The sequence below is a fragment of the Ciona robusta genome, chromosome 11 (assembly GCF_009617815.1).
Source record: "Ciona robusta chromosome 11, ASM961781v2".
NCBI classification, from domain to species: Eukaryota; Metazoa; Chordata; class Ascidiacea; order Phlebobranchia; family Cionidae; genus Ciona; species Ciona robusta.
Genome location: NC_143245.1, coordinates 7084875 through 7099325, shown reverse-complemented (window position 1 = coordinate 7099325; position 14451 = coordinate 7084875). Strand labels below are relative to the sequence as shown.

General features: G+C 38.6%; 1 protein-coding gene across 3 annotated transcripts; it reads right to left on the bottom strand.

The window, feature by feature from the left end:
• Positions 1–1090: 1090 nt before the first annotated feature.
• Positions 1091–13586, bottom strand: LOC149728925 (uncharacterized). 3 transcript variants are annotated; one of them, XM_089887756.1, is made up of 9 exons: positions 11918–13586; positions 7029–7183; positions 5192–5373; positions 4331–5016; positions 3909–4035; positions 3535–3639; positions 3072–3286; positions 2415–2642; positions 1091–1963 (listed from the first exon to the last, which is right to left on the bottom strand). In XM_089887756.1, the coding sequence occupies exons 1-9, from the start codon at positions 12840–12842 to the stop codon at positions 1656–1658; spliced, it is 2931 nt and encodes a 976-aa protein (XP_089743882.1). In that variant the 5' UTR covers positions 12843–13586; the 3' UTR covers positions 1091–1655. The 3 variants fall into 3 exon arrangements, with proteins under 3 accessions (XP_089743882.1, XP_089743883.1, XP_089743884.1); XM_089887757.1 differs by having other exon boundaries at positions 4343–5016; positions 11918–13585; XM_089887758.1 differs by lacking the exon at positions 11918–13586 and adding an exon at positions 8203–9355.
• Positions 13587–14451: the final 865 nt, after the last annotated feature.

The window sequence follows — 14451 nt, the reverse complement described above, 5'->3', positions numbered from 1 at the left end:
ACAGTGAATATTAAAATTAATATTTATACATATATATAAACATTCATTACAATAATAAAGGGAGCTAAGACAATAAATACTACATTCTGATCATATCACGATTGTCTGCAATTTTGGGTGCTAGTGAAGAATCCTTCCTGTACTTAATCTGCTAACCACTGACCCCTAACTAACACATAATCACTAACCCCTTGACTACCAACCTCTAACATTCTCCACCAGCTTATTCACTATTCTGTAACATTTAACAAAAAAACATAAGTTTGCAACTAATAAAATTTGAACCATTAAAAATTGTGACCGGAAAATAATTGCATAGTTGCAAAATAGTTTAAAAAAATCATTTTGCAATATTGTTTGAGACATACATGTAATATAAAGTTTAACTAATACTTTAAAATCAACGAAAATTCGAAAATATTTGATTGTCCAAACTTCTTTATAAAGCTAAGTTTAAACTGAATGTATGTACGCTAGGTGTTGTGTTTTTGCAGTTATTTCACTTAATTCATACAGTCTGCATTTCTAATTATTTTTAATAAGTTAATATTATTTAGAATATTACTAAAATAAACTAAACCTTGATTTTGCTATAGCGCCAACAATCAATCATGCGTAACAAAACCGGGAAAATATTACAAGCCATAGAAATATTATTATTGCATAATAAAGGGGGGCTTTTGGTGCTATTAATGATGTTCTGGCTTCCTACATTTGCAATTTTTAGTAATGTCATTGTTTAACCTATATTTTACTAATATAATTTGCCTTATTATGCACTAAAATGTGTTTTACCTTTACCCGCGCCGTGGCGCGCACCTAAGTTGATTAATGTTTAATGCTCGGCCCTGCTACCGCTGCAAGCGTATGCGTTCATGAGTAAGACTCATGGGTAAAAATTATCAGCAATTTCTCCAACCCAGTGTTGCCTAATGGTTTGTTTAAATTGTCCGCAACACAACAAATTAAAAACTCTTTCAAATATGTGTTAACCCGTAAGCGGACAAAGGGTGTGTTGATATTCGTGTTATAACGACTGCAGTTCACACGTCTTGTCGCCAAAACAATAAGCGTCAACTAAAAGTTCCGCTGCAATCAAATGCAAATTTATTAATAATTTCAACAGAATATAATAAAACAAAAGTGAGACTGCCATACACGTGGAACTGGTTTGAGGATTGTTGTATGGAACTAAAATGTACAAATAACTGTGTTACGTGTTAGCAATATCACACTCCATGGTAAAGTCACAAACGAATGAGATTTTAAACATGGTATGTATATTATGCTGCAATAGGAATGTGAAACAACAGTGGTTATGAGATGGTTATCAACATTGAACATGTATCTGGTTTTAATAACAAACTGTCAACTTGGCACAAGCTCCATCGCCATTTCGAACTACATATTACACACAAAACACGGCGGAATGGATTGGTTAATATAAGAGTGTCTGGTTTTAAGTTAGGTTATTAGAAAGGTATAGCAAAAGCGCGTTTGGACGCACCACGAAGTTAATCGTAAATAAGAGGCTCGGCGTTTAAACTAGAGTAGTAATATGACAACCAAAAATAAACACCAGTATAGTGTTTCTATATATACTTGTTTCTTTTTTGTAAATGAATGGTTTTCCTGAAGACTTCTGGTCTTGTGAGTTATTGCGTGCATGTGTATGTAGCTTGCATGCAGGAGGTGTGTGGGTTAAAATAGTAGCCGTGGTTATTGTTGCTGTTGTAGTTATTATTGTTGACTTCTTCTTGGCGAGTTTGCGCATGGGCCTTAATTTGTCGCTGCGTCTCGCCGTCAGGTGTCACAGAAGAGCGGTGCTGTTCTTTTGGTGGTCTGTGGTTTGATTGGACGTTGTTGTCTTGTGACGTTGTTGGTCCAACGTTGTTTATATGCGAAGGGTTTCTCCTTGCTATTTCCCGAATCCAATCGTCAAACACTGGCTTCTTTTCATTTTCTGTTGAATTAGAAAACAGGTTTAGTAAATTGCACGTGAGGTGAATTGCTGTATGCCTATACGCAGCAGATAAAATATCGTTGGCGGATTCGTTTTGATTAAAAAAGCAAACCACTGAATAAAGCTTCCACGAGTACAATTTAAATAAAGAAGAAATTTGTTGTAAAATACTACAAAGCTCCTAATACGTTAAAAATTTGGTTTATAGTCTATGCCAGCAACTTCAAAACTGCAAGAACGAACTTGCAAGTAGAATATATTGTGGGACGGTTACTATAAAAGAATGTTGAAATTTTTATCCGTTCAATAGAAGCGAGATTAATCAGTTCGTATGTAATGTCAAGCAGGTGATGATATCAGAAATTGTGTGAGCTAGATGTCGTCTGCTTTAACTTTAATTGGAGTATCAGATAAGCACAGTGGAACAACTGTTTAAAAACTATACACCCACCCCGAAAATTGTCGCCCATTTTCAGGTTCAAATTCTCTGCTGTGGCGTTTACCGCCATGTTGACGGTTACTGTTGACATCGACGTTTCACTGAAGGATTCTGCCGGCTGGATAGTACTGCCATGCTCGCCGAAGTGAACGAATCCCTTCGATGTATGAGCTGCGTTGTAATCAAACGGTGGCTCTCCCGTGGGCAACTGTGGAGAACGCGATTGCTTTTTTGTCGCTTCTGTTTGAGGAAATAAAAGGTTAAACGGTTCAACGCAACCTGTCCGGGACGCAGCTCTATAATGATTGAAAACAAACCAAACCAAAAAACAAACCAGCAGAAGCGACACTACTGTATAAAGTCGAATGTAGCTCAATTATTTATCTAAACTTACGCAGACATTTCTTCCGAATAAAACTTAAATATTGAAAATTAAATGGCAGTATTGTTAGTTGGGTGTAACGGTCACGGTTTATATTTAATAAGTTTATCCTTTCGTTTTAATCATAAGCGTGTAATAACTATACGATCTTTTTAGGGTTACTTTAATCTTTAAAATAAAGTAATTCATTCAACTTTTAGGCCAGGTTAATGGGCCACACTGGTCTAAATCCCAGGTCCTCGACATGGACCTTGCCCACATAGAATAAAAGTATCAATTCAACTTACGTTCAGTGCTTGACGGCGGTGATACAGATGCAGGCACAAGGGTTCCCACTGACTGTGGTATGACCACGGGTAGGTTCACGGGTTTGATTTCTTTTGGTGAAGCAGTATCGTCTTGCTCGTCGTTCAAAGGTTGGATTCCCAACATTTTATGGATTTGTAAAGCTGTGTGGCCAAGGATTGAATCCAGATTGTTCACGTACTTGTAAACATACCGCCTGAAAGGAAATACATTGCGATTAGTTTAGATATAAAACAATGAGTTCAATCTTCAGTTGTAATAGAAGGGGGTCCATATTTCGAAAAACCAACCAAACATCATATTGGTAACGAGTAATTAAAATATGCACACCTCACTCATTAAATGTTATGGCCTATAAATACCCTCAATTAAATACAAAAAACACCAATTGCAAGTAAATGAGAAATTACAAATTATGTTCTATTTCTGTATTCTCATATTTACCTTGATTGACATTTTACGATGATGTTTTTGTCATAATAGTATCTTATACCGCGCGACAACTTCTCGTACGTCATTTTGGGTTTATTCTTACGGATACCCCAGAGCCTAAGGGGCAAAAATATGAGTTAGTATTGTAGTTTTGTATTAATTATTAATTTTAAATAAACATGTATAGTAGGTTGGGATTACGGCATATTTTCATTCTCCCGCAACTAATAGGGATAAACATCTTTACAGAATTATTTAACGGTGTGGCCCCGCGACTTAAAAAATAAGTTTCTAATTATTCAAAACAAGAATAAAGAATATTGGGTTTAGGTGGTAACGGTATCCCATCTTACCCCACACTAACCTATGTTATTGTTATAACTTACTTCGCAACTTCGTCTGGCTCCTCCATTTTAAACTGCCACCCTTCACCCGTCCATTTAATCAAGTGTTTACAAGCAGGATCGCACAATAACTCGAGTAAGAACTGCCACAACTGTATTGGCCCATTACCTATAAACAGTCCAACGTGTAAATAAATGTCTTTATTAAATGAACCATTGCGTGGCTTAAAGATATGTCTCCTATCTATATTGTTTGTGTTTACAGATTTAAGTAAATAAAGTTATATGCGATCTGAAACCGTAAGGAATAAAGCGGTTTATATTTTACAGCTAATTTATTCGTTTTACAAAAGTCGTGACAGTTTTAGTTCGGTAATTATAGAAATAACATTTAAGCCAACTAAACTAATGTTCAAAGATTAGAATTAGGAAGCTTATGTTAGAGCTACGTACCGAGGCCATACCTGCAACTGTACCTGTGTATCCTGTGAGATCCTGGACATTTATGATCGGGTTTACGCTCAATGCTTCGTAAGATCGCCGACCACGATTGCCAGCAACATCTATTGCGTCTCTGTAGCCGTCGTAGAGGCCCTGAGTGTATTTATCTTTCGGAGATGCCAGCTCAGAAGAAGCGCCTATAGAATTTAACGCTGCTTGGTGCTCATATGTGAAGGGCTCACGAGCGTAAAAGTCGGGCATGGCTGCAAGAGCAACAGGCGGAAGAGTCGGCGGCATTTCATTAGACTGCTGGTGGTAAGGTGTGGATATAGCTCTTGCCCCTTGCTCGCCGTATAGACACGGTGAGTGGCTGTCAGTAGTGGGTGGGGTCAGATTACAAAGTTGGTCTCGGCTCGAGTCCTCGACACTCGTGGTTGATCCATGTAGCTTAGAAGTTTGGTGCGCGGGCTCCGGTAAACCGCGGAACGCTGGGTAAGTTGCCGTCGATAGATCGCTCGGGGTTAAAGTAAAATCCTGCGGGACTTGGAAGTCGTTTCTTTCGTCGGCGGGGCCTGGTGGAAGGTGTTGTGGAAGGTAGGGGGTGTATGGGTGCTGCATGTATGATAGCGATGCTTCAGCAGATACGGTGTGTGGGGAAGGGTTTGCACACGGTAGATATTGAGCCGATGATGTTCTACTGCTGGAGTTCCTACAATAAACATGAAAATATGAAGTCGGTTAAATACTTTGTAAATACTTAATGGAACGATATGTAAATACCTGCGTGTAACCTAATGCGATATTATCCATACAACTATTCACCAGACAACCTGCTCACTATACTCAAAATAAATTATCACAGATATAAACATCTAACTATATACCTAGAACTACCATCAGGTGAGCGAGATTGGGAAATGGAACCGTTACGATGGTAGCTTTGTGAAGACGAACTTCGTTGTACAACGTTCGGCTCCTTGAAGACAGCATGATCTGTTACATCGTGTTGTTGACCCCCGCTTCTACCAAGCTCGTTTGCGAAATTATAATACGAAGGAAATGACACCTGAAACATAAAGGGCGGGTTAGTTAAAGTGTGTTAGCTTAAGGTTTGTTGTTAAGTCAATGTATAGTAGGGTGGGGGAAGATGGGACACCTTTAGCACATAATATCAAAATGTCCTGATCAATTAACAACGGTCTATCGGGGTCGTGAGGATATAGTTTCATAATTATTTGAATGTTCTTTGTTTACTACTAAATGGGACAAGAAAATCGAGTTAAAAAGTGTCCCATCTTCCCCCACACCACTGTATTAAAATAAAACATTTCACACGCACACAATGTTGTGTATATTTTGCAATATTTTATGAAATCAGTTGCAGAGTTTATGTTATTAAACAAAATGCTGCACACAGAATAAAATATTTGTTAAGAACGCTTGCCAAACAAGATATCATAGCACTTTATTGCGGCAAAACAAACGCGCATATTTATTTGGAACTAGATTCCATTTTCTTTGAACATATAAGACGCATCGAGTGTTAATTGCTTTTTGATAAATGCGCGGTTATTTATCCGCATATCAGAAGAAACAATTCAAAGAAAATCTATCTTATAGCAAGCTAAGTGCTTTAGTGGAGAAGCTTCGCATTTTCAGTGCTTTACACGGACGTCCTACGAGCTCTTCGGAAAGCGTTGTCACCCTAGTGGCGGGGTAACTTTTTCGCTGAAGGTCGCTACAGTTTGTGCGAAATTAAGCGAAGTTTCAACGGAAGAAGCCTGGAGCGTCGCCTGTGTCTTGGCCAATAGTGCTTCGTATTAGCGGTACAGCTTAGGATGCAAACTGGATCGGGTAGCAAGCTGTGCTAATTAGAGCAAAGCAGCATCTTGCATTGAACCAAGGACAGACAACATAGCGACGCTTCGTTGTGTTGATATTACACCAATGATTAATTAACACCTTCGCATTAACGAGCTTTGGCCGTAATGATCTATTGTAAGAAAGACTTCAATCATTACAAATAACAAGCGGGACGCATAAAGGCGGAACTGTCGCAATTAGTGTGTTTATATAATTAAATAGGGAGCAGGGATTTGCACGGAAGTTGACTGGTATTGGTTGATAAAGAAATGACATCAGCGGTCTTCTAGCACGTCATGAGGAGGAAGAATTTACCGTTAGAGTTGAACAATAATAAAGTAGAGTAGGTTGCTTTTAAACTGTGTTAAACAGCGAATAATTCTGAAATATCTATAAACGCGGTTTATCTCTAACAAATTACATAAAATCGACAAGACAAAAGTATTTAATAATATTCCATCATTACTTTTTTCTATGTTTTTAAATGAAATGAAAAAAAAATTTGCGAATTACATAAGGAGGCCAGAATTTCGTTAAAACAGCGATTATTTCAAATGCTTGGATAGTAAAATAAATGCATGAAAATGTGATTATTATTCCCATTGTATGGACAACTCAGCGGAAACTATACCGATCTATACAAACCGGCGTCGTGTCAAAGTGATTAGCGCGTACGGCTCTGGCTGCTACTATTGCAAGTGTGTATATATATTATGCTTGGGCGAGAAACTTAACGCCAATTGCTTCAAATCTCCAACCAAAAAAAACAACAAAAATCATCACCCACAAGTTACATACAACGACTGTTGTTACGGCTGTCCCACACGAGAATTAATTTCAACGACAATGAAAACTCACGTGTAGTGAATCTGCCTCCCCCGGATGATGAGGAATACGTTGGTGTCCTCCGTGGTAACTGGATCGGTTTCCCCCCCACAGTCCGTCCATGTCAGGGAACGCGCATTCCGACCCAGGACTCGATAAAGTTGCGGCGTATGATTTCCACGCGGTAGCTGCAGAGTTAGAATAATTTAATGTTTATTCATCAGAGAATATTCATGATATGATATTTATTTATATTTTGCGAATACGGTGGAAAGGACCCAGGTTAAAATACAACTAAGAGAAGGTTACCTGCTCCATCGTAACGACAGAGGTTATGAAAACACTAAATAATATATTTCAATCTGTTTTGATTTTACGTGGAACTCTGTTGATTAGGATGGCGGTCAACGCACACAAACAACAACGTATCGGTCAAATTAAGGACAATTTGGTCCTAAAACCTAAAACGTCAACGTCATTTTACGCCGGGTGCACACAAGTGTGACTGTCGGGTTGCTACGTTTCTGTGAATATATTGCCAAAAAGTGAAACAACTGCCGAAGACTTTCGCTTTAACCAGTCGCAGGCCAAACGAGTACACGCCGCGTGACCCTAGTTTAACACCAAGCGCCGAGGTTACCATTGATCGCAGTTACTATGACTATATAACCCATTTAAATAAGCTTGCATCTTTTGGTGGGTAAAGAGTTAAAAGCAAGTCGGGAAGGACGACCCTCGGGCGCCATTTTGTTTCCAGTACTACTCCCATATCACAAGCTGTATAAAAATCAAAATTTCCGACGATTTAAATTTCAGCGCTCGTTTAAACGTATAAAATCGCTGGTCGAAATACACACTGCAAAGTAAAGCGCATTGTTCGATATATTTTTTATGAATAAAAGCGCGAAAAGGGAAGCGAGCGGAGGGCTTAAAGTTGTAATTTATTCCCTTCCTTTTAACCCCTACCAAAAATTAAACATTCGAGTAGTTATCTAACATATATAATATAAAACAGCGTTATACAGAAAGAAATGCTTACAACTCAAAATAAAAGCTGTGTCAATCCTTGCTGTGTACGTGGCGTATTTGTTAAAATATTAAATTTAACTTTACTTAGTAGGTATAGTACTATAGCTGTGTTATAACTTTCAACGCCGCCTGTCAATCAAGCTGGGTTAATTTAGTTTGCTGATATTATTGGACTCACCGTATTCGGGAGTGCAGTAAATTCTAGCTGAAGGGTCGCTTATATCATGGTATATATTGGACGACATGTCCAAATTAAACGCCGATAATAAAAGGCACTCTAGCTTTTAAACCGGTACTTTATATATTGGTATTAGAAATCTGTATACAATAAAAGAATAAACAAGTGTTTGGTGGATTCAGTTATACAAGGTTTCTTAAACGGGCATACATAGTGATCTTAGATTTCAGACGAACTGTTGCATCTTATAGTGAGGCTGCCTTAATTGAACTTGTGGATATGCGCTCATGTGTCTACGTACGATCTTAAATAACATTACTACGGGATATGTAGTAAGTGGAAAACCTAACGCGTCCCTGTCTGTTTCTTCTGCCTCCCCCAAACGTCCAACAGCGGAGTAGCGCCCGAAGGAACTAGCTGGGTATAAATATGGCGGGCTGAGAGATGCCTAGTCATCAATAGAGCTCGCTCGTTTGCGGATCCACTCTGCTGTCTACTGTGGAAAGCAGCAGGACCGCGATACCCTACGCTAAATAGATATTAGCCGTTATAATGGTGCGCATATCCTGTCTGGCTGGCCGAAATTTACAGGACGAGGTTCTGACGCGTTTATTCAATGTGTACTGCAGTGACTCTGCCTAAGCCTAGTCTAAATTTGCTTTTTCTAAACCTGGCCTGTTCAACGCTTAATAGCAGCACTGTACTGAAGATCTGCCGGGCGAGGAAAGCTTATACTGTAGGGGAGGTCTTCGACAATTTCCGTTACACAAGCTGCAACCATGTAGGCGCGCTATCAGCGATCATGAAAAGTCGCTTACAAGTTGTTTACAACTATTCGCCACTAAACACTCTCTAACTCGGTACAGTAACGAAATTACTGTCAACTGCAAACTAAGTGTATTTCTGGCAGCAGATAGGCAAATTACACAGCGCAGTGATTACGTTATTCAGTGTACACTACGTGCCTGGGTTCTTGAAAACTTTGAGGATATCGGAGGTTACACTCTCTTCGTTCTGCGAAGTATCGGAAACATAGGACGCACTCAACGCTGTATCTGCCATTCGTAGCTATCTGTTTATGTTTTTGTTGATGCTTATAAAGATACACTTTGCACAATACTTAAACAAAACTCGATAATTTGTCACTGTTTCATTTATACTAGTGTAAAGTAATCATTTCACTAAAACAATTGTGTTTTGCATGAGCTGTACCCCCCACAGTTAACTACACACGTAATAAGATTTAAACAATAAACAATATAGGATATCGAGGAAATTAAAAACTCAATGCCGCACCTGAGACCCACTTACGCCGTGAAAGTGGAGCATCGGGGCCGGCGTGTAACGAAAATAGTCCTTAAACGAATGGAACAGTACTGCGTGTTCCTGGAAGGTTAAAGACAAAACGAGCAGCAACTGATCTGAGTTTGAAACATAATACGTTTCTTGCTATTCGAACGAACAATCCCCGACGCTTGAAATTTGTCTAAGTATTAAAGCGGTTTCGTTTTGACTGAAAATGCCCTTAAACAACACAAAACAAGGGCCGCATCATTTCGAATATAGCAATTAGGCTAAAACACACTGATTAACTTTTGCAGCAAGACCGAGCGTGTATTTACAATGTGTGTTTGTGGAAGCTGTTTACATTTTTTTAGATCATTGGTCCTTAATTATGTTAAACGTCAATTGCCCAATATAGCAAACAAACAACTGTATGCAAGCTTTACAACTTACTCCAGCCTAAAGAGATGCAAAAACACTACACAAAATGTAAACGTGTTGGGATTCGAATGCCTAATGTTTGGCAACCAGTGGTTCGTAGTAACTTTGCAGTGTGACAACACACAATACCCTGATGGGATAAACACGTACGCAGAAAAGAGCCCACGTTACGTTTACGGATAATTACAGGCATTGCTCCTCAGCGGTGTGAGGATATGCTGCTCACCTCATCGGAAATCCTACCAAGCCACGAAACAAGACATGGTTGCCTCATCATGAACTAAAGCCTGACAGAAAGTGTCAGCGTGACAGATAAAATGCAAATTGCTGCACCAGACAACTCAGGTGTCGGAGCACAAAACGCTAATGCAATGGGTGTACGGGGCACTAGGGGTAAATAAAGCAGACAAATACTCCGCCGAAAGTCCGGTAGCAATAAGTTGCCGACCAAAAAACATTAATTCGCAAACTTATTTTAAAAGAAAGATAAAATGACAAAAATGTAAATTTTACATATTTAACAATAATCCAACAAGCCTTTTCTCGAAATTACATTGATTACAAGAATTAATATTTCGCATTTTCCGAAGCTGATATAACCCGTCTCCAATTTAAAATACGTGCTTCGTGGCAGCGACAAATTTCCCACTTTTCACTGAGAGTGCAAGAGTGGTGATAACAATTTGCTGTCAGTCACAGCTTTGATGAAACACTGTATAGAACGTTACACCGGATACGCGCTATTGAGACGAGTATACTTGCGCGAGCTTGGTTGTGGCGCGTAAATAGCAGCAAGCTGATCGTTTAAACTTTGCAAGAATACGAGAGCTATTACAGGAAAACAATTAGATTCGAAAAGCTTCGCTCAAAAGTTTAAAGCTATTCAAAATCATTACCAACTATAGCAGTTGTTACCCGGAAAATTCCTGGAGATTATCATACACTATATAGGTATAATGAAAGTGAGTAACTCAAATACAAAGAAACAGTTTCAGCAGAATTAAGCGTATACCAACAATCCTACAACGTGGAAATACCCAGTGTAAATGAACGACCATGTGATACTACAGTGCTATATATAGGAAATGCCTTTATCATGCTACGTGTTTTGTGTATAAGATTCCCTAGCTGTGGTTAAATTTAACATTGAGCAGGAGATGTAGGCTATTAGGTGAGGAAACGTTTTCATTCTGTTTTCTCGTCCCATTTTGTTTTAAACAATGAACGTTGAAAGAATTATAAAACCACATCCTAACGACTCCTAGACAGTTTTTAATTGTTTAAAACGATCAGGATATTTAGATATTATGTACTAAAGGTGTACCATCTTCCCCAACCTCCTATACACCTATATGTACAAAACGTCAGACATTATGTTTGCATGATCATATTACCACAAACAACATGACAACTTATACTCACACTGATTAGTTTCGTGATGCAATGTCAGTTATTTATTTATATCTATTTACATGTCGCGCTAAAACGTGCTACGTATATACAACGTCACATACGTAGGGTGGTCGCTTAATTGCTTGTCACGCGTGTATGTTGTCACTTTTAATATTTCGTTTAAATATAATTTGTAGATTGGGGTCAAGAGTTAAACCGCATTCGACGGTCAAACGTGATAATCTCTTACTAAAAGTTTAAAGTCATTTTAAGTTTAATTTATATATGTGGTTTACCGCCGGTTTATTAATACAGAAATAACCAGTACCTGTAACACAGTCGGAGGGGTAAAATGGGACATGTTTTCATTCTCTGTACTCGTCCTATTTGATATAGTAAACAGCGAATGTTTACAGAATTATATAACTATGCACCGCAACCCAAAAAGTTGTTGCAAATGCGACCAGGAGTATGGGATTTAAGAGCGAACAGTATACGTCACCCTACAGTACTATACGTTGCTCATTAACTTACTAAAATATCCAAAACCCTATACTGAACCTTTTTTGGGTATAGCATATTAAAGTCAAGCACTTACCCTTGTTGGGGAACGAGTCGACTTCGGAAAACTCTTCTTTTATCCGCGGCTCTTCGAATAAACTTTCAAAGTCACCATCCATGTGTGTAATGTTTGGCGGAGGATTCGATGAGGTCGATTGTTGGGTGTTGAGGTTTCGATCCTTGTGAAATAAGTTTGATTGATTTAGGTTTGGTTGGTTTTGGGTTCGGTTTGGAAAAGTTTTTGATATTTTTTCATTGTGAGAGCAACTAATGGTCGCTCTTCTTCTGCGTAATCTTCGATCTTGACTTCTTTTGCATCTTCTTATCTTATTCTTTTGCTTTGTGGATTGGAAGAAATCAGGATCAAGAAGAGGAGCAGAGGAGAGAGAGTGAGCAAGGCTCTCTAGGGAAGATAAACAGGAATTGCTCCTTCTGGGAAGTTGTGGAGGACGGGTCATGTCGTTCCTACTACTTGACCAACAAACACTCTGCTCCTGATAATCCTTGTGTAATAGAGGAAACGATTCGACCTTAGTAGACACGCGAGCTTCATTACACGGACCTACCTCCATAGTGTTGGTATATGACTCAAACCCTGATGCGGTACCGTGGGCTCCGACACCACTAGACAAGAGTTTTTGATGCAAATAAGGGAATTGCTTTTGGTAACTCTGGTGCATGCAGCTACTTCGTTCTTCTGCGTGGCTATTTTGTAAGTTCGTTTCTCTCTGTGGCAATGTTGAAACAGCGTCGTCAAATAAAGCGTTGATGGTTAAAGACTCGTCGTCTGTGTAACACTCAGCGCCCAAGTTCTTGTAAAATGGCGAGAACGTAGCTTGCTCGGTGGCTTGAGATCGTAACGGGTACGTCTCCGCTAAATACATCTCATCTGGTAGCACGGAATGCGTGGATACGGCAAAGTCTTTTACGTTTGCTGCTGCCTCGTTATTGTTAAAATTCATTAATGCTAAAATATTCTGTGATAGACCGGCTGTTGCTGCTGGACAAACTGAACGTTGTAATTCTTGAATATAAGTTCAAGTCTCGTTAATATTTATCAGAATATACACGTACAGCCTGCCTTCTGTAAAACTAACAACTGATACCCTTTTTGGGTATTGCACCTCTCATATACTTCGATCCACGGCATCAATCAACGTATATTGCGTATGAAACGCGAATAAAATTATAACTTTCGCTACTTCGGGACCGGAAAAAGATTACGTACGTCAGAAGGCAAAGTCTCATCAGCGATCTACTCCTACAAAGAGCAAGAAAACGTGACATTTGTAGTATCCTGTGACGTAGCCACGTAAATCGTGACGGTGCTTTTCCGTCTGCTGCGTAATGACGCTACTTTAGCGTAGGATCCACCCTGCACGCCCTGCCAACTTATGCTTCTACTTTTAACACGGAATTTTTGACCTACGCAAGTGATATAGCCCTAATGAGGATTATTTTTAAATAGTTCAAGGCTTCCAAAACGGGACTGCGTAAAATTGCGTCAATATGCACAAATAAGTACATGACAAAAAATATGTCAAGCGTGATGTGTGACCATAGTTTAAAGTTCATTAATATTTAGTTAATGTTTAAAAACTTTTCGAACCTTTACATTAACATTCGCACTTCATTAATTTGATTTCATTTTCATCTTGAATGTGGAAAACCCGGCAATAAGTTATAGTTTAAAGTTCAGTTGTCACTAACTTAACAAATAACGCTGTTCGCATTCCGACTGTAAGCTAAAATATCTTTCCTGTCATGATACAGGAGTCTGGTCCTATAGTAAACTGTTAAACTTTCCACTAAACCACTAATTTACCGAAATATTTTTAGTTTCCGCTACGACCTGTTTTGTGTAAAAATCAAACAGTGTTTTAAACAAATTAAATCCCGCATAGTAGTTTATCCAGTATATTCTCTCTGCGATAATGTATGGAAAACTCGACTCTATTATCAATGTCTATACAGATAGTCCTGCAATTAATCAAGCAATTTCGACGTTAATTCAGGAAAAGTCCTGACAGGGCACGCAGGGAAACATTATTCCTTTTCATTAGATGTCGAGGTGTTAAATTGGGATTTCCTGACTGGATTTATAAGCTTGCATAATCTGCCGCTTAATTAAAGACTTTTAATCCAAAATCTAGCGTTTATACGGAACATGCACTCCTGCTCCGTCTAGCGGATATAAATTCTACGGCTCGCTTGGCTGGACTGTATAGATGTATTAAGTTATACTTGATTGATAACAATGGACGTTACACTAATATACTTACTGATGTCTGAATTGTAAATGAATTTAGTTTAACCACAGTTTAATTTGACAAACCGTTAATGTCTATGCGAACCCTGTATATTAAAATGTAAATAAAAAACGCGGAAAATAAACACACATATAATGTTAATTGCTAGATACAATAAATACATGTATGTAATAAATGTTTTTATCTTCCTGCGTTTTAATAAAGCGCGGGTTTGAATCAAAATGACAACTTCAAGAACAGCCATAATGCAATAGAAAATCTAGGGGCTAATGTCACAGGTTTTTCAAAAAATTAAGAAAAT